The following is a 21,166-nucleotide window of genomic DNA, read 5'->3' as shown; positions in this document are numbered from 1 at the left end:
TCCCTGCCTGCCGTAGGACCCCTCACTTCCTGTAAGTTTACATTAAGGAAGAGTAAAACACCAAAATACAAAGATGGAGGAATAAGAAGACCTCCACTTTCATAAACTCCGGGTTGCAGTTTATCAATTCCTGATGATGCTGATCCAACGACAGAATAATTGCTCTGTTATGAAATATTTTGAAGCAAGCTCCAGATATCATATCTTCTATAGATAAATATTTTATTTATGGAGTGACAGATAAGGTCCTAGCAGAAACAAAAGTATTATTATCAAACCTACACAAACACTATGAATAAACCATTTAATCCAAAACTCTTTTTCTCATCAGAGTTATCACAATTGCCATAACAGAGCTCAAGGAGTTACATTTCAGGTCCTGTTCTTATTTGATGATATTTCCTTTTATGACTATAGAATAAGGTTTGTCACTGTGATTGGTGGATGAGTCTTCGGGTCCCTTGGGTCAGTAAGAATGTCCCAAATCACTCTACTTTCCCTAAAAAGATAACAGCAATGATGGCAGAGATGCCGATTCTGGGAATCTCCCATGTGGATATGAAGCCACGGCTTCTCTGAAACATTCAGTCTGCTTCCAGTACCTGCAAAGGGCTTCTGGCATCAGGTGCTTCAGGAGTGCAGCTTGGACTTGGCAAAACCACCGCCCAGAATGGGTGCTACATTGCATCAAAGGGACCAGGTCAAGTAGACCTCTTTAGGTAGCATTAACTACCTACAGGTTCACTGACTCCATCCATTTGATGGGAAGGGTGCCTCATGGCACCCTTGACCTTGACCTTGACCCCTGACCACTCATTGGGTGGTCATCACTCTCCCTCTGGGTCCCTCTGTCGTATGTCCTTTCTGTCCTCCTTCTCTTGTGAGGAAAGGGCAGGACGTGCCCATGAGGGAAATGCAGGTGTACAGTGTGACAGCTACCCAGCTGCAGACCCTAGCTGGGTAGCTCCTAGTCCTAAAGACTGCTCTTTATTCTACCCATGGTGCCTCTGATATCCAGGAAAAAGAAGAAATGGAAACTATCCCCTATTGTTCTCCATTTATAGAAGGATGGTATGTTCTCTCCATCTTCCCCTGTTGAATCATCACTATGTGGGGAACTGGTAAACTCTGATCTTATGGATCACTTTGGGGGATCATACCAGGGTTGTCCTCTATGCACGATGGAAATGTGGCTGCACATATGGACATTAATCCTGTGGGAGCCTCTTTGGGTGGCTCCAGGGTAGACACAATGACCTTAGGACACCTCTAAGCTCTTTTCCTGATGGAGGATATACTCTAGCTCATCTATGTCTATCCACCCTGGGCGTGAAATCAGTCACTCATGCCAGTCTTGGTTAGTGGGAGTGGGGAATGAAGACTCTTTGAAAGGAACAGAGCAGAAGTCACACACCAGACCATTCCAAACATGAGACCAGATAAGGGATTGGCTGGAGCTACTCCCAAGTTCATCTGGACACAGGTTGGCATTCTCTACAGAACCAACCAAGACTTACCTTAGGACAGTACTAACTAGGACATTCCCAAGAAGATAAATCTGAGACCTCTGGAGTGCTGGTTGTGGACATAGGAAGTTTCCAGTGGCCCATGAACCCAGACCCACCTGATTTTAACTGCAAAGGAAGGTTTTGGGAGGGAGGGGACACACAGGGCCCTCACCTCTTGGTGTCACTAAGGAACTGGGATTGCGTGACAATGCCAAGAGGGGATGTCCTGTTCCTTTCCATGAAACCTAACTCAAAAGGACATACAGGCCTTCCACAAACTATTCTACGTCCTGGCAGACAGTAAAACCAAGAGCAGATCAGCTATCAACTCTGTTTGGAAGAATTGTTTCCAAGGATCCTGTGGCACAACACATGGGGTCACTGGTCCTGTCATCTGCTAGGGGTGGTGGCCGTGTGTCTCCTCCAAGCTGAGCAGACGCCAGCCTAGAGGAGTGCCCCATTTCCTCCACCACAGCTGCAGGTGGGGGGTCAGTGGGTGGGGCACAGCCTCCCAGGAGGCGTTTTTGTATGTGCTTGTAACACTGTGTTATGTGTTCGGCGGAGGGACCCAGCTGACCGTCCTAGGTGAGTCTCCTCAACTCCCTCCTTCCTTCCCTGCTCTCCCAGAGGTTTGGGTGATTTTCTGCCTTTTTCTTTTGTTTCTTTTGTGTCTTGTCTCAGCCTTGGTCATGCTTTCACCTGGGATCCCAGCCTCTGGGACCCTGACCTCCTCCTCTCCCCACATGGATTTTCCTGCTTACTTCTTAGGTCATCACCAGCCCCTTACCTCCGACCCGAGAGGCAGGCAATGGTTGGGATGACTAAACACTCCTCTGTCTGTCTGCCAGGGTCGTGCTGGGTCCTACGTGTGCTCTGTTCTGGTCCCTGTTGCTCCACCCTTATCTCTGGGAGGCACTGGGGTCTGCCATCCTGAAGGGAAGAGGGCAGAGGGTGCATTGGGCGGATGACCATTTGGTGCCTTTAGAGGGACCCAGCACCCTCGGGTCCTAGGCTGGCGACACACAGGTTAGAGGTTCTGAGAAGGCCCCAGGGCTCTGGGACAAGGATCCAAGGATGGTTGCAGGGGTGGAGTGGTTCCCGCCGGCCTCTCCAGGCTGCTGCCCAGCGCTCTATGGGCAGAGAGCCAAACAACACTGCCAGACAGGAGAGAGCAGGGAGGACAAGGTGCTCCAGTCAGGAAGCCTGGAACAGGGTCATGGAACGACAGGGTGTAGGGAAAAGATGGACTCCTGGCTCTTATGGGAAACGACCAGCTACAAAATGAAAGCCAGTATGGACAGTATGGCTACTGAACTGACTAACTGGCCAGCGGAAACACCAAGGGACAAGGCAGAGGGGACACCCAAGAAGCTTCAGGCAGACCGTGATCTTATGGGGTCCTTGGCTCATTACAGACTTCAAGAGAGATACATTTGGGTAAATATAATTGCCACAGAGGAAAGATCCAGAGGCCTCCAGAGCAGAAATACCAGATCACAGGAGACCACTCCGGGGACAGACAGAATGTCCTGGGAAAAGGCCAAGAGAGTGAGGGTCAGACATTTGTGTGACAGGCCAGGGCCCAGAGGGTTCTTAAGTCAGGAGATGGCAGGTGTACAGTGTGACATCTACCCATGAGGGATGGGAAATAGTTGGAGGAAGATGAAAGCCACCCTCATGAGAATAATTGCTCAGACAGAGATTGGTCCCTAAACAGGGGCCCATGCCCTGGGCCTGGACACCCAGGCCTGTGGGTGTCTCTAACCCTGATGTTAGAGACACTAATATGAGGGTCTCCCGCAAATGGAAAAGGAATAAATGACCCACTGCGCCCACCATGCCCCACAGGTCAGCCCACGTCCGCACCTTCGGTCACGCTCTTCCCGCCCTCCTCTGAGGAACTCGCAGCCAGCAAGGCCACCCTGGTGTGCCTCATCAGTGATTTCTACCCCAGCGGCGTGACGGTGGCCTGGAAGGCAGACGGCAGCCCCGTCACCCAGGGCGTGGAGACCACCAAGCCCTCCAAACAGAGCAACAACAAGTACGCGGCCAGCAGCTACCTGAGCCTGTCGCCTGACAAGTGGCAATCTCACAGCAGCTTCAGCTGCCTGGTCACACACGAGGGCAAAACCGTGGAGAAGAAGGTGGTCCCCTCACAGTGCTCTTAGGTCCCTGAGACTTCCAGGGATGGGGGCCTTCCTCTCCCAGATACCCCTTTGCCAGCTCACCATGCCCCCCTGAGTCCCCACCCAGGTTCTGCTCAGAGCAGGCAGGTCACAATGCCATCCCTGTTTATTATTTGCTCAATAAAGAACTCATCATTTATCATCTGATATTTCTGATGTGTGTTTTCTATCTGGTTGTGCCTAGGTTAAAGTTTTGGTAGTTAAGGGAAGGGACAGTTATGGAACATGTGATATTATCCGCTCATCGTCGAATCAAGGAACTCTGAAAGGACCCCCTCTGAGCTCTGTTTGTCCCAGTCAGTGACACATAGCAGGAAAGAGTCCTGTGGATCTGGGAGCACCACCATGCGATCCTTGTCACCTGTAAAGTGCAAAAAGCTGACTGAGAGGGACCAGGGGGCCTATGGGGTAACAGGGAGAAACGGGGAGGCTTCCCGGAGCCAGCAGTGGGCACAGACAACAATAAGAAGGAAGGTGATCCTTGAGCCAAAATATGGCTTTTCAGAGCAGGAGGGAACTTCCCTGTCCCAGTACAAATGACCCAGAGGGAGAGCGATGACCACCCAATGAGCAGTCCATGTTTGGCCCATTAGCAGGGAGCCAGGAAAGCTGTGAACAGTGCACCTTAGAAATACATTTCTCAAACTTCCACAATGCCTGTCAGCTATGGAAAGACCATAGCAAGTTCTACAGCAAACAGTTTAACATCTTGTAGCCTAACACTCCCCAACCTCGTTGACGCTCCCAACCAACTCAGGGAGCCCTGGAACACTCTCCAAGACACCAGAGTCCCCTGCACTAGTGCTGAGATCTAAGAGTCAGGCTGAAGCACAAGGAAGCCCAGTTTATGTTCTGATGGGCCTGGGTCAGGTTCAGGATCAAAGTGGCCCTAGCAGGGGGCTGGCCCTCAGTCAGTGAGGTCAAGGAGAACGCTACTCTCTGGGTAGGTTATGAATGAAGCCGATGATGTTGGCCTGCGTATGGTGGAGATTTGGAGAACTGGGTCAGTGAGAAAGGCAAGCAAGTGGGCATCCAATGATTGTCCCTGGGACAGAGAGTCAACTCCATTCAAGGAGTTTAGTTGGACTGGGGCAGATAAGTCAGGAGGGTGAGTGTGGCTTGAGGACTACAGCAAGGTCAAGCTTCCCCAAGCATTAGGGCCCTCCGCCCTCCTACGCATGGGCCCACTAGACTATCACTCACTGGGGCTCAATCCTGACTGCACATGCAGCCAGGTGACCCCTGCAGTGGCTGGGACCTCATTCAATAATGTCCCAACCCTTGACACATTCATTTACCGTTGGATTGGGGATGAAGCAGTGATGTCAGCCTGCATAAAGGAGTGCCTCGGGAGTACAGGTCAATAAGAAAGGCCACTATGCTGGCCTCAGGAAAGGCTTCCAGGGATTGTCCCAATGACAGAGTCAATTTGAATTCAGAAGTAGAGTTAAGGCAGTTCAGACCAGCCTGAGACCCATGTCAAGTTCAGGCTTCCCGGAGTACACAGGGTCTCCAAACACCAGACCCATAGGACTCCTCCATCTGCCATCACTATGGCTTTGTCGAGAGTACACCTGCTGTTTCTAGTCATAGACACAATCACTCCAGGGCCTGAGGCACACATGTCAACCTCTCAGAGATACAGGCCCTGCTCTTTCTGCCAGTCCTCCAGTCCCTAGGTTTGACAGATACCCTGTCTGAACCTCCAGCTCCTCGGGGACATGAAGCTGCCTTCCACAGACTTGCTGGGGGGCAGGGACTGCCCCAGGACAGAACTTTCAAATGCTATGCTCTCTTGGGCCACACTGCATCAGAGGATAGGGGTTCCCTTGTCGCTTTGTCACAGCCATGGGTCCCCATATCTACCTAGGAGATGGTAGAAACACAGGGATCAGCATCTTCCTAAGTCCATTTCTCAGACAGAAACACTAACACCTCAGGGAACAAGGGGACTACTCAGGTCTCCTTCATCTCATGGTTCCTGCTGGAAAGAATGACACCCTACCCAGAGCTAGTGTCACCCCAAGACAAAATGTTCTATTCATTGTTTTAAGTTTGCAGTATGAAAAAACTGAGGACACAAAGAGACAAGACAAAGAAGAGCCCTCACATTCCTATCGACCAAGTCCCCGAGTCATAGTGACCCACTCACAGCAGAATAACTCCTCATATGCAGCATTTTAAAACAAATGTAATGTCATATCATTTATTCTGTATATAATTCATTTGTGAACTGGAAACATGGAAACTGAAAGAGAATGAGTACAACATCATTACCAATTCTAAGCAGAAACCATCAATAACTTCTTTTTTAAATTTTTTATTTAAACTCAATTTGGTTAACATATAGTGTACTATTAATGAGGGTAGATTTAGTGATTCATCAGTTGCATGTAACACCCAGTGCTCATTACAACAAGTGCCCTCCTTAATGCCCATCACCCAGTTACCCCATCCCCCCACCTAACTCCCCTCCCGCAACTCTCACTTTGTTTCCTATAAGTTTGAAAAGTTGCTTATGGTTTTCTTCCCTCTCTGTATTCATCTTATTTTATTTTTCCGTCCCTTCCCCTATGTTCATCTGTTTTGTTTCTTAAATTCCACATATGACTGAAGTTATATGGTATTTTTCTTTCTCTGACTGACTTATTTGTTAAATAGACTCTAGTTTCATCCACATCATTGCAAAAGGCAAGATTTTATTCTTTTGAAGGCTGAGTGGTATTCCATTGTATATCTCTATACCATATCCTCTTTATCTATTCAAGCACCATGGACTTCTGGTCTCTTTCCGGTTTCGCTATTGTGTACATGCTGCTATGAACACTGGGCAGCATGTGCCCCTTCGAATCACTGTTTTTGTGTAGGGTTGTTCTATTTTTAATATTTTGAGGAACCTCCACACTGTTTTCCAGAGTGGCTGCACCAGCTTGCATTCCCACCAACAGTGTAAGAGGGTTTCCCTTTCTCTGCATCCATCCCAACATCTGTTGTTTCCCAATTTGTTGATTTTAGCCATTCTGACTAGTGTGAGGTGGTTGTTTATTGTGGATTTGATTTCTATTTCTCTGGTGACAAGTGATGCTGAGCATCTTTGCATGTGTCTGATGGCCATTTGTATGTCTTCTTTGGAGAAATGTCTCACTCATTTCTGTCCATTTCTTCACTGGATTGTTTGGTTTTGGGGTATGGAGTTTGATAAGTTCTTCAGAGATTTTGGACACTAGCTCTTCATCTGATATATCCTTTGTAAATTTCTTCTCCCATTCCATAGGTTGCCTTTTACTTTTGCTGATTGCATCCCCTGTTGTGCAGAATTTTTATCTTAACGAAATCCTCATAGTTCATTTTTGCTTGTGTTTATCTTGCTTTTGGAGATGTGTGTAGTAAGAAGCTATTGCAGCCTAGGTCAAAGAGGTTGGTGCCTGTGTTCTTCTCTAGGATTCTGATGGATTCCTACCCACATTTAGGTCTTTCATTCATTTTGTGTTTAATTTTTGGCATGGTGTAAGTAGTGGTAAAAGTGGTCCAGCTTCATTCTTCTGCATGTGGCTGTCCAGTTTTCCCAACATCATTTCTTGAAGAGACTATCTTTTTTCCATTGGATATATTTTCCTGCTTTGTCAAAGATTAGTTGACTGTAGAGTTGAATGTCCATCTCTGGGTTCTCTGTTCTCTTCCATTGATCTATGTGTCTGTTTTTGTGCCAGTACCATACTTGCTTGATGATTACAGCTCCGTTATTGCTTGAAGTCCAAAATTGTGATGCCTCCAACTTTGGTTTTCTTTTTCAACATTCCTCTATCTATTAAGGGTCTTTTCTAATTCCATACACATTTTAGGATAGTTTGCCACAGCTCTGAAAAATGCTGATGGCTTTTTGATAAGGATTGCTTTGAATGTGTAGATTGCCTTGAGTAGCATCAACATTTTAGCAATATTTGTTCTTCTAACCTGTGAGCATACAATATTTTTCCATTTCTTTGTGTCTTCCTCAATTTCTTTCATAAGCATTCTATGGTTTTCAGAGTACAGATTCTTACCTCTTTCGTTGGGTTAATTCCTATGTATTTTATGGTTCTCCAGTGTAATTGTAAATGGCATCGATGCCTTACTTTCTCTTCTTCTGCTTCATTCTTACTGTATAGAAACAAAACTGACTCTTGCAAATATGACAGTACAGACAAAAGGTTGATATACAGGATCTATAAAGAACTCCTCAAACTCAACACACACAAAACAGACAATCATATTAAAAAATAGGCAAAAGATATGAACAGACACTTCTCCAATCAAGACACACAAATGGCTATCAGACACATGAAAAAATGTTCATCATCACTAGCCATCAGGGAGATTCAAATGAAAACCACACTGAGATACCACCTTACACCAGTTAGAGTGGCCAAAATTAGCAAGACAGGAAACAACATGTGTTGGAGAGGATGTGGAGAAAGGGGAACCCTCTTCCACTGTTGGTGGGAATGCAAGTTGGTTCAACCACTTTGAAAAACAGTGTGGAGATTCCTCAAGAAATTAAAAATAGAGCTTCCCTATGACCCTGCAATTGCACTCCTGGGTATTTACCCTAAAGATACAGATGTAGTGAAAAGAAGGGCCATCTGTACCCCAATGTTTATAGCAGCAATGGCCATAGTCACCAAACTGTGGAAGGAACCAAGATGCCCTTCAATGGACAAATGGATAAGGAAGATGTGGTCCATATACACTATGGAGTATTATGCCTCCATCAGAAAGCATGAATACCCAACTTTTGTAGCAACATGGACAGGACTGGAAGAGATTATGCTGAATGAAATCAGTCAAGCAGAGAGAGTCAATTATCATATGGTTTCACTTATTTGTGGAGCATAACAAATAACACAGAGGATATGGGGAGATGGAGAGGAGAAGGGAGTTGGGGGAAATTGGAAGGGGAGGTGAACCATGAGAGACTATGGACTCTGAAAAACAACCTGAGGGTTCTGAAGGGGTGGGAGGTGGGAGGTTGGGGGAACCAGATGGTGGGTATTAGAGAGGGCACGTATTGCGTGGAGCACTGGATGTGGTGCAAAAACAATGAATACTGTTACGCTGAAAAGAAATTAAAAAAAAAAAAGAAAGAAACGCAACAGACTTCTGTGCATTGATAATTTATCTGTGACTTTACTAAACTCCTGTATCAGTTCTAGCAATTTCTTGGTGGAGTCTTTGGCTTTTCTACACAGAGTATCCTATCGTCTCTGAAGAGTGAAAGTATGACTTCTATACCAATGTAATGCCTTTTCCTTCTTCTGTTGTCTGATTGCTGAGGATAGGACTTCTGTACTATGTTGAACAGAAGTGGTTAAGAGTGGACATCCGTGCTGTATTCCTGACCTTAAGGGAAAAGCTCTCAGTTTTTCCCCATTGAAGATGATATTCACTGTGGGTCTTTCATATGTATCTTTTATGCTGTTGAGTTGTGTTCCCTCTATTCCTAAAGCCAGAGGACTTTTATCAAGAAAGGATACTGTATTTTGTCAAATACTTTTTCTGCATCTATTGAGAAGATCATATAGTTCTTCTACTTTCTCTTATCAATGTTGTGTATCAAATTGATTGAATTGCAGATGGACTTCTTAATCTCAAAATAATATTCTATTTTTCTGCAAAAGCCTTACACTTCTCGTAAGTGAATTCATGGAGTGATATAAATGATGTTGTTATTTGGTGGTATTTTCTTTTCCTTTTGTGACTATGGAGTAAGGTTTGCCTCTGGGATTGGTGGATGTGTCTTCAGGTCCCTTGGGTCTGTAAGAATCTCTCAAATCACTCTACATTTCTTTGCAGTCAAGTAGCCATGGGGGCTGAGCTGACAGTCCTGGGACTCTTCAACGTGAATATGAAGCTACAGCCTCCCTGAACCCTTCAAGCTGCATCCTCTTCCTGCAAAGGGCTTCTGGCATCAGCAGATTCAGGAAGTCCAGCTTGGACTTGGCAAAACCACCAGCCAGGATAGTTGGTTTCTTTGCATCAAAGGGCCCAAGTCAAGGTGACCTTTTTAGGTAGCATTAACTACCTGCAGTTTTAGTGACTCCATATGATGGGAAGGGTGTGTCATGGCAGTACTTCTGCTCTGTCTTCCCTCTCCTGTGAGGGCAGGGCAGCACATGTCCATGGGAGAGTGCCTTCATCTTCTCTTTATTATCCTCATGACACCTTTCATATCTAAGGAAAAGAAGTGTTCCCCCACTTTATAGAAGGATGGTAGGCTCCTTCCATTGACCCTGCTAAATTATCACTGTGTGATGACCTGGTAAACTCTGGGATCTTATGGATCAGGTTGGGGGATCACAACTGGGTTTCCTCTGTACATCATGGAAATGTGGCTGCACAGATGGACATCAGTCCTTTGGGAGCTTCTTCAGGTGGCTCCTGGGCACAGGCACATGATCCCAGGAGTTCTCTATAATCCTGCTTCCTGATTGACAACCAAGTCTAGCTCATCTGTGCCTACCCATCCTGACTGCAAAATCAGTCACTGGTGCCAGTTCTGGTTAGTGGGAGTGGGGATTGAAGACTCTGTGAAAAGAACAAAACAGAAACCATACACAGACCCTCCTGAACATGACTACAGATAGGTAATTGGCAGGAGCTGTTCCAAAGGCCACCTGGACACAGGTTGGCATGTCCTACAGGACCACTCCAGACTTTTCTTAGGACAGTCCCTAACTAGGACATTCCCAAGAAGATAAAACTGACCCCTCTGGAGTGATGGCTGGGGACATAGGAAGTTTCCAATGGCCATAAACCCATAAACCCTTTGTTTTTCCCTGAAAAGGAAGGTTTGGGAGGGAGGGGAAACACAGGGCCCTCACATCGTGGTATCACTAAGGAATTGGGATTCTTTGAACATGTGAAGAAGAGATGTCCTGTTCATTTCCATGGAACCTAACTCAAAAGGACACACAGGACTTCCGCAAACTATTCTACGTCCTGGCAGATAGTAAAACCAAGAGCAGATCAGATATCAACTCCCCTTGGAAGAATTGTTTCCAAGGATCCTGTTGCAGAACACATGGGGTCACTGGTCCCATCATCTGCTAGGGGTGGGGGCCGTGTGTATCCTCCATGCTGAGCAGATGCCAGCCTAGAGGAGTGCCCCCACTTCCTCCACCACAGCTGCAGGTGGGGGGCTAGTGGGTGGGGCATGGCCTCCCAGAAGGGGTTTTTGTATGAGCCTGTGTCACAGTGTTAGGTGTTCGGCGGAGGGACCCAGCTGACCGTCCTAGGTGAGTCTTCTCATCTCCCTCCTTCCCTGCTCCCCCAGAGGTTTGGGTGATTTTCTGCTATTTTTTTTTCTCTGCATGTCTTGTCACAGCTTTGGCCATGCTTTCACCTGGGATCCCAGTCTCTGGGAACCCAACCTCCTCCCTTCCCTGTATGCATTTTCCTACTTACTTCTTTGGTCATCACCAGCCCCTTACCTCCGACCTGAGAGGCAGGCAATGGTTGGGATGACTAAAAACTCCACTTTCTCTCTGCCAAGGTCATTGTGGGTCCTATGTGTGCTCTGTCCTATCTGGCCCCTATTTTTCATCCTTGTCTCTGGGAGGCACTAGGGTCCCCCATCCTAAAGGGAAGAGGGCACAGGGAGCATTGTGGGGATGACCGTTTGGTGCCTTTAGAGGGATGGAGCACCCTCAGGTCCTAGGCTAGGGACACACAGGTCAGAGATTCTGAGAAGGTCCCCAGAGCTATGGGACACTGGATCCATGGCCAGGAATGTTACAAGTGTTAACAGCCTCACCTGGGCCTCCTAGGTCTACAGTACAGAGGTCTGAGCTGGCATGGGGGTCTCAGGGAAACTTGCAACACAGAGGGCTGTGCAGGGAAGAGAAGGACCTAGAGAAAGTATCATGCAATGACGGGATGCGAAAACTATGTAGACTCCTGAGTCTCTGCAAGACGTACATCCTGTCCGCACGAAAGGCAGAATCTAGGACATAAAGGCTCTAGGGATGTGACTGGCTCACAGGCGATGAACGGAGAGGCTGCTGAAAGATTTGGAATAACGGAGACCTTAGGACAGACAGATAGACTTTATGGGATTAGTGAAGTTCCCACTCCATCCAGGACAGCCCAGGAGAGTTAGTTCTAAGTAAAAACAGAATCATTAGAGCAAAGACTCTAATACCCTGAGCACTGGAGTCTCAGCACTGAATGTCCTCAGGATTATTCAACCAGTGGTCAGACAGCTCACAGAATCACCTGCGGGACTGAGAAACAGACAAAGAGCCCCAGACAGACACCATCAGAAAGACAGAGGAAGTAGGAGCAGGAGTGAGATGTGGCCATCTGTGTGAGGAGAAATGTCCCAGGAGAGTGTCAAGATGAGTGCAGGCAGGTGTCCCACTCAAAGCTTCCCAGCAAACGTACTCAGTTGTGTAAGGAAAAACTAAAACTGCCCTCCATGGCCTAAACCTGCACACACTGAGTTGAAACAAGGAAACGTAGTGGGTACTCAGGTACATGTACATCACAAAAAAATGGCATCAAGTGACCGATGATGGATGATAAGGGTCTTACCTCCTTCCATAATACCTCTAACAGGTCAGCCCACGTCGGCACCCTCGGTCACACTCTTCCCGCCCTCCTCTGAGGAACTCACCACCAACAAGGCCACCCTGGTGTGCCTCATCAGTGACTTCTACCCCAGCGGCGTGACGGTGGCCTGGAAGGCAGACGGCAGCCCCGTCACCCAGGGCGTGGAGACCACCAAGCCCTCCAAACAGAGCAACAACAAGTACGCGGCCAGCAGCTACCTGAGCCTGTCGCCTGACAAGTGGCAATCTCACAGCAGCTTCAGCTGCCTGGTCACGCACGAGGGCAAAACCGTGGAGAAGAAGGTGGTCCCCTCACAGTGCTCTTAGGTCTCCGACACCCTCCCCCACCCAGCGGGGCCTGGAGACACAGGACCTCCAGGACGATCTTCCCTTCCCCCAGGGTCATCCCAGCCCTTCTCCCTTCACCCCATCAACACTCAATAAAGTGTCCTTTATTCGATCAGAAATCATCCTCTCTGCTCATTGCCTCTCAAACACTCTGTGTCCTGAACTTGACCGCCTTTAGCTGAACATATAATTTTTCTGCCTCGGGGGGAAGGGGTCTGCAGAAGACGTCCTCCTGGTTTTGGGAGGGGAAGCTTCACTCTCACCTAAAAGGACAAAGAATATTCCAAACAGAAAATACCTACAGGAGAACCAAGATAGAAGATGACCCCTCACAAAGGCTCTATGCATTCTTTTCTTTGTGGGGACCTTGGCCACAGTCAGTCATTGCTGCCCTTGCTGACATTGGCTCTCCGTTCTGTGGGGATAATGTTCGAGGGTCTCCCCAAGCCCGGGCTCTCAGGATCTGGAACTAGAACCCATCATAAGACGTCCACTCTCCTCTCCTTGTAGGGCCCTCCTCTCCGGGCCGTGAGTTCCCTGGGTTTCTTTCCCCTGGGGACCTTTCCCACGATCACATCCTAGAACACCTGCCATTCCTTAGGGGACACCCTGACCTGACTCCCCCGGGACATGGTTTGTGCCCTCTACCACAGACCCTCCCCGTCACAGTCAGGGCAGAACACTCTGCCAGGACACTGGTCACTCCCACGCTCAGCCCCACTCCCACTGGGGGCTCCTCCTCCCACGCTGCCCCTTGGTTCCCACTTGGATTCCTTCTGTCTGGGAGACAGACACCAGCTACGCTCTCTAGGACCTTCCCAGGCCAGCCAACCCAGGAATCCGCCCCTTGAGCTGGGGTGACCTGCCTGGGGCCTCTGTGTTAAAAATCTAGGGTCAGATTCTAGAAATGGGCTGCCACAAGGTCTCTCAACTGACTCATGGACTTAGGAGTTAGTGTGGGTGCTGAGCAAGAAAAACAACGCACGCACACGCACAGTGAACACAAACATCCACACGATGCACACACACGACGACCACACACGATGACCACACACAAAGGCACTGGTCCCTTTCCAAACGCTGCCATGCTGGGCAACTCTCGCGAGGACCGGGAAGTGCTAGAGTACAGGGTCTACTCCGAGTGCCGGGTAGAACGTGAGCAAAGAACGCTCTGTCGCCTCAGTCCCCACCAGCGCCAGTCAGTGCCAGATGGAAGGCCAGGAGGTTCCAGTCCACGATGGTGTGAGACAAGACACATGATGAGCTCCCGGGGTGGGGGGGGGGGAGCAGTGTGCACGGGTAGGTCCCGGCACATCAGGGAGGAGAGCAACAGAGCTGAAGCAGCGTGCCACCGACTCACAGAAACCAGCAGGCTAGGACTGTGTGTCCCCTGCCTGACATCAGCAGCTGACTTCCCAGCTCTGGGTGCCAGCCAAGGCCGTGGGGGTCAGGGCCCCCTCACCATTTGAAGGTCCGTTGCCAGGGTACAGCATGTGTCCACAGTGCTGGGGACACCCTGTTCCACAGGCCAGCAAGACCCCCACAACGGAAGTCCAGGAGAACTGCTGGAAGCAGTCACTGCCTCCGCACCCCCCGGGTCCCCCGGGTCTTTCAGGTGGACATTCAGCCCATACATCGCTACAGTGACATCTGCCCTCCCTGGGATCAGGTCGGGGACTACACACTAACCACCCCCTATTCCTTCCTCATGAACCAGCAAGGACAACATTCTGGAGCTCAGGGCCCACTGTAGGGATCCAGAGTGCTTGAGGGGAACCTGCTTCTCCTCCCACCCACTTGCCATTTCGGACCCCAAAACTGCACGGCCTGCGTCAGCACGTGCTGACGATGTTGTGGTATCCAAGACCCCTCCACGAGTCCCAAGTTTGCAAAGGGGTCCCAGCTCTATCATGTCTGTGTGAAACAGGCCTCCTCACACTTTCCACAAGGACACCCTGATACACATCTCCTTCCTAAGGATGGAGTTCGCTGGGAATTCCGAGGCCACAGGCAGACATTCTCCCCAGCTCCTCACCACGACTGAGGATGGATGCCCTCTGAACTCTCCATGGACATGAAATTCCAGATGCCCAGGTGCCACCCCCGCCATCGCCCGCCCATCTGGCCGGCCAGCACCCGTGACAAAGACACTGCACTTTGGGCCTCCCGAGCAGCTGCAGGTGGGCCTGGGGCAGGGCTGGAGGGGCTCACAGAGGGTTTGTGTTCGAGGCTGTGTCACAGTGTGCTGTGTTCGGCGGCGGGACCCAGCTGACCGTCCTCGGTGAGTCTCCCCCTTGCCCTCCTCTTTGGGATCTTGGGTACAATTTGGGGGTGTGCTTCACTCCTTTCAATCTGGACAGGGCTGAGGCTCAAGGTCTGTGGGTCTGTACCATTCGTCCGCTTTGTCTGCGCCTCATGCCTCCACTGGCGTCATCTTCTCCGATGTCTGTTCAGAGCTGTAGGGGACCAGACCCCAAACCCTGAATAATCCCCACCCGGTCCTCTATGTGGGTCCAGCTCCCTCCTGAAAGGAGAGTTCTCCTCTGGGTTCAGGGAAACGGGGCTCCCCACTCAGGGTATTGGCTTCATGGGTCTGGGAGCAATTGGGGTGGTGGACAAGGAAGAGGGAGGCTCAGCCTGCCATCAGGGCCACTGGATGAGAGAAGGAGGCTGGAGACTGCTCAGGCTGTGGCTATTAACTCTGGAGTGCCCCCAGACAGAGGGCTGCCTGGAACACAGTGAGGATATCCTTAGTCTGCTGACCCTGGAACAAGCAGGGGGATGAAGGATAAGGGGTCAAGGATCAAGCCGGGAATTCAGATGAGAAGGGGGCCCAGGGTGTTGGGAACACCCACCTCCGTGGGGACAGTCAGACACATGAACAGGACAGGTCTCAGGACACTCAGGCAGCAGAGGTCCATCCCTTCCCAGCCCACCACAGCTGGAAACACCCTGAGCAGGTGGATATTTGGCTCAGGGGACACTGAGAGGGACAGATAACAGGGAAAGTGCCTGCCAGGCACTCAGAAAGTCTAGGACAGACGGATCTCTCAGCACAACTTTGCAGAGCAGGCAGAGCCCTAGAACAGAGCTGCCCCAGCCTCAGAAATAAAAACACAGCTCGCATGAAAACTGTGCCTCTGCGGACTCTCTGCAGCCGGGCACCAGGGGCTTACAGCCCTTCCCCACTCAGCATCCGTACCCGCGGTTGGGGATGTCTGTTGGAGGGAGTCAAGGCTGATGTGAAGCTGTGAGGGGTCTAGGGCCAGGACTCCTACTTCTCACCTGGTAACAGAGCCCTACAACCAGGGACAGGCCAGATCTAGGAAATCTCGGGTAAGCAATCTGGGGGAGGTCACATGGAGAATGAGGTCCAAGTACAGACAGAGGCCGAGGGCTCCCGGGGCCTCAGGGCCAGTCGAGCCAGGTCTGGGGGTGGCCTGGGTGAATTCCAAGGCAATGTGTCCTGGAGAGAGCCTGAGACCATGGAAGGGCCCAGAAACTAGAGGCCGTGACACTCAGAGTCTCCCAGCAGAACATGAGTGACCCAGCCCAGGCTGACCTGAGCCCAGGACAGCAAGGGCCACCTGAGGCCCAAGCCAGGGACATGGCACAGCTGCATCCGTACATCAGGACAGAGGTAGGAGCTGACAGAAGAAACCTCTGACCTTGACCTGCTGCCCTCCATCCCCACAGGTCAGCCCACGTCCGCACCCTCGGTCACGCTCTTCCCGCCCTCCTCTGAGGAACTCGCCGCCAGCAAGGCCACCCTGGTGTGCCTCATCAGTGACTTCTACCCCAGCGGCGTGACGGTGGCCTGGAAGGCAGACGGCAGCACCGTCACCCAGGGCGTGGAGACCACCAAGCCCTCCAAACAGAGCAACAACAAGTACGCGGCCAGCAGCTACCTGAGCCTGTCGCCTGACAAGTGGCAATCTCACAGCAGCTTCAGCTGCCTGGTCACGCACGAGGGCAAAACCGTGGAGAAGAAGGTGGTCCCCTCACAGTGCTCTTAGGTCTCCGACACCCTCCCCCACCCAGCGGGGCCTGGAGACACAGGACCTCCAGGACGATCTTCCCTTCCCCCAGGGTCATCCCAGCCCTTCTCCCTTCACCCCATCAACACTCAATAAAGTGTCCTTTATTCAATCAGAAATCATCCTCTCTGCTCATTGCCTCTCAAACACTCTGTGTCCTGAACTTGACTGCCTTTAGCGGTGAACATGTAATTCCTCTGCCTGGGGGGAAAGGGGTCTGCAGAAGACGTCCTCCTGGTTTTGGGATGGGAAGTTTCATTCTCACGTGTAGGGCCAGAGAAAATTCCAGAGCAGTAGATACGAACAACAAAATCAAGATAGACCACCTTCCCCAATGTCTCATTACTTGTTCTTTTGTGTGAACCACATCAGTCACCAGAAAGCAGGCTTTCTCTTGGTTCTCCATTGACTCCTGGATAATGTGTGATCTCCTTCCTGGACCTGGGGTCTCCATATCAGGGACTAGCTCTTTTCTGAGATGTCTACTCTCCTTTCTTTGTATCTCCCTCATTGCCATGTTTTGGCTGGTTATCTACCCCGTATAGATATTCCCTATTTTCAGCCTAGAGTATTCACCCTTCCTTAGGTTACCCCCTGCTCCTGCCTCCCCAGGAACACTGTCCTGTGCCCCTCCCACAGACGTCTCTTTCACACTCAGTACTGGACCCTCAGTCCCTGGACCCTAGTCACTCAATCCCACACTGCCACTGAGGACCCCTCCTCCTCCCACATGTGTCATCAGGTCCCAACTGTATTCAGGGTCCCTGGGAGGTGGGGACCCCTTAGAGTCCAATACACCACTGATCCCATCACAAGCACTAAACCAAAATGTCCATGGGTAGTCACTGGGGCCATGAGTTCAAAATCAAGTTTACATTCTGTAGTGTGTGCTGGACAACTGTGAACCATGAGCCAGCTCACCCTCTTAGGAGGTGGCAAGGGACCCTGAGAACCAGGAAGACTACTGTGCTAGGAGCTAGCTCAGAACCTTGGGACCCAGCTCCACGTCCCACAGACAGACTGGACACATGCACACGCATGGTCAGGTTGTATGCACATGCCTGTACATATGCATGTCTGCTATTGCACACATGGCCAGGTTGGGCATGTGTCTAGGATGTGTGGTGGCATCCAGAAGCCTCCATGGCCTCCGCTCAGCCAAGGGCACAGGCCCCATCATGTCTGTGGTGGAAACAGGTTTGTCGGTTCTGCCGGGTGGCATTCCCCAAGCAAGCTGGGCCACACACAGAGCTCCTTCCAGAAAGCTACCTGGGATGGGATATGTCACTCAGACACTCCCCGCTGCCCCTCCATGGCTCAGGACGGGTGGAAGCTCACCCCCCTCCACCACCAAGGACCTGAAGATGTGGGTGGGGAGGGAGCCCCCTCTCAAGCTCCCATGGGCCAGACCAGCCCCCACAAGGAGGAGGCTGGACCTTGAGCCTCCCAAGCAGCTGCAGGTGGGCCTGGTTTTGTCGGGGCGGCTGTGTGCTGCCGGGGGCGACAGAGGGTTTGTGTTCCAGGCTGTGTCACTGTGTTATATGTTCTGCAGAGGGATCCAGGTGATTGTCCTAGGTGAGTCTCCCCTATTCTCTCTTTCCTGACCAGAGTCAAATTTGGGGGCATTTTTCTCTCCTTTCTGTCCTGACTCTGACTGGGGTCTGAATTGCTCTGGCAATCTGGAAAGTTCACTTTTTGTCTGGCCATCTCACCCCCTGTAGCCTATTCCCACTCTGCAGCACCCGGTGGGGACAGGATGAGCCAGTTCCTGTGACCCCTTCCTGTCCTCGATGCTGGGACTCAGATCTTCTTCTCCAGTTGACCATCCCCTCTGGCCTCTGGGATAAAAGGAATCTTCAATTTTCCTCATGGGGTAGTTTCATTCTTACCCAGAATAGCCAAAAGAATATTCCAGAATAGAAGACAGGCCAGCAGGACAAGACAGCCCACCCTCTGCTCCTTCCTATGTTTACCATTCTTGTGTGGACCATGTCCCACCCCAAGCGGTCTTCAGGCTAATGGCTAAGCTCCTCCCTGGAATCCTGGGGTCTCACTGGCTGGGAAGGGAGGAGAGCCTGAAAGACAGACACCATGTTAAAGACAGAAGGACCAAGCTGGACAGACAGAATCCCTGCATGAAGACACTAGGGAGAGTTACCTGGGGGAGATCTCGGGCAGACCAATGCTGGAGGACAGATGGATTTCTCAAGGAGCTCTAAGGTCTCAAGGCTGATGCAAGCCAGGAAAAGGACAGCTCAGGGCTGGGGTGCCTCAGGGGTGGGATGAGGACAGGTGAACCTGCAGAGGGACAGAGACTAAAGAGAGGGTACCAGGGCTCCCCCAACTGAGGCATTGAGATGCTCCCGACAGGCCTAGAGGGCTTTTGCCAAAGCTCACGCCTGTCATCCCCAGCCCTGCTCCGGGCACCCAATCAGCGCTCAATAAAATGTCCTTTTGTCAGTCAGAAATCATGCTCTCTGCTAATTTCTTTGGGTCTCACACTTGATTAGCAGCCTCTCCAGGATTCTCAGGGTGACATGCATATGATCGAGGTAGGAAAGTAGCCCAAGAGGAGAGGCCCACACTCTCCTTGGGGCATCTCTCGGGATAGGAGGAGTCTGGTCACTAGAACCTCTGTCTCTCTGTCCTCTCCTTCCACCATTCCTCCTCCAGCACAGAACCATGCCCATTCCCAGCTATCTCTCTGGTCGGAGGGGCCATGGCTGTGACCTCCAGATAAGCTCTACCTCCCTGACCTTGTGGGGACTCTCTACACCCTGATGTCCTTTCTTTCCTCAACCTGGAAACCCTGCTCTGCTCTGGGCCCCCTCTGCTCCTGGCCTTTGTCCCCCTATGCCCTCCTCTGCCCACCCTGCCCAGGTCAGCTTCTGTCCACTTCACTTCTTCCCTGTCTCTCCCTCAGGCTGGACCACCCATAGGGTCCAGGACACTCCAGTAGCTTGGTTTCACAGGCTCTTGAATCTGGACTTGAATTGCTCACTGGATGGCAGGTTCAGAGATGTAAGAGGAATAGAAGGAAGTCAGGAAGAAAGTGTTGCACATAAGGCCTGATGGGAGGTTTGGGCATCTGCAAAAGCTCTGAGTTCCCCAGGAATCAGTGCGAGGAGGGAAATAGGTAACCCACAATTTCTCTGAGAAAGACACCCTGCTGAAGGGAAACCGGTGTCTCAATGCCAAGGCCAGTATCTTGTACCATAATAAAACATGGAAATCTGTTTCACCCGAGGCCTCCCCAGGGATGGTACTTGGGCTCAGACACACACACAGATAACCATCCAATTTCCTCAGGATACATCAATGACCTTGAGGACGATTCCGCTGCCTCTGCATGGAGAACCCCCTGTGTTCCTGTCTCCATTACCGCCAGGTCACCATAGCCCGGTGGGGCGGTGGGGAGGTGACCTAGTTACAGTCCCCTGATTTGGCCCAGTGCATGCCCACCAGGCAAGCTCCTGCACCTGGACCCAGAATGGACCCCCTGGAGCCAAGTACCAGCGTCCCACACCCACTGCAGGCCCAGCCCTCACCCACTCTGCCTGATGGCCCCTTGGCTACTCTGGGGCCTATGAACCACTCCCCATTTGTGCCCCAGCTCTGCCAAAGAAAGATGAGGTACTATTCCAAGTGTGAGGCTCAGAAAGTCATCCATCATTTTCTGGGGGCCAGAGGAGGCATCACTTATTCAGAATTCTCTCCATTCAACCCTGGAAGTCACTGGGGAAAGCAGAGTCCATCTGGGAATGTTCTGGGTGGTGCTGCGGGGCTCTGGAAGCCTGGGGTTCTGGCCACTCTCAAACATGAGGGGTGGTGAGTAGAGCCGGCCCAGCACCCACAGCCCTTCTTGCTGGGCCACTGGGCTCCCACTACCCCCTCTGCACTCTGGGGCCTAAAGGGGGGTGGGCCAGGCATGTCACCACTCAGTGGTGGCCACACTGTGTCCTGGGTAAGTCGCTCCCTTGCCCCTTGAGTCCATTCCCTGTGGCTGCTGTCACAAATCACCACAATCTTAGCTCCTGAAAACAACACACACTTATTATCTTACAGATCTGGAGGTCAGAAGTCTGAAACAGGTCCCAAAGGCAGAAATCAAGGTATCACTGGGCCGCTCCTTCTGGGCGTTCCAGGGGAGAATCTGTGACCATATTTCTGGGCTTGTGACACCCCCTTCCCTCTTGCCAAAGCTGCAGTGGCATCTTCAAGTCTCTCCCTTTCTCTCTAACCTCTGCTTCCACTGCCACAACTCCTCTCTCTCTCTGACTCCCTACCTCCCTCTTCTTTTAGAAAGACTCTACCTGGGGCCACCCACATAATCCAGGATCACCTCCCCACCACAAGTCCTTAATTCCAGCACATCTGCAAAACCCTTGTTGCCAGGTAAAAAACTATATTCTGGGGGTTAATAGGTGGACACCTCTGGGAACCTTATTCAGCTCACTATAACTCCATTGCCCCATTCCCTGGGTGTCTGGGAACTTTCT

At 50.8% G+C, this 21,166-nt stretch overlaps 3 gene segments (V, D, J or C); all 3 read left to right on the top strand.

Moving 5' to 3' along the window:
- The window catches only part of LOC122903647, a 267,632-nt gene extending 254,883 nt beyond the window's left edge, over nt 1-12,749 (top strand). The window contains 2 exon segments of the V gene segment in view: nt 10,935-10,968; nt 12,290-12,749. Coding sequence covers nt 10,935-10,968; nt 12,290-12,609 — 354 coding nt within the window.
- LOC122903648 overlaps nt 1-16,786 on the top strand; it is a 369,147-nt gene extending 352,361 nt beyond the window's left edge. The window contains 2 exon segments of the V gene segment in view: nt 14,877-14,911; nt 16,327-16,786. Of these exon segments, the coding sequence occupies nt 14,877-14,911; nt 16,327-16,646 (355 nt within the window).
- LOC122902091 lies at nt 905-3,841 on the top strand. The segment is given in 3 exon segments: nt 905-960; nt 1,984-2,093; nt 3,357-3,841. Coding segments are annotated over 3 exon segments (486 nt in total).
- Nucleotides 16,787-21,166: the final 4,380 nt, after the last annotated feature.

Source organism: Neovison vison, chromosome 3 (genome assembly GCF_020171115.1).
Source record: "Neovison vison isolate M4711 chromosome 3, ASM_NN_V1, whole genome shotgun sequence".
In the NCBI taxonomy this organism is placed as follows: Eukaryota; Metazoa; Chordata; class Mammalia; order Carnivora; family Mustelidae; genus Neogale; species Neogale vison.
This window is presented reverse-complemented; position numbering and strand designations above follow the sequence as displayed.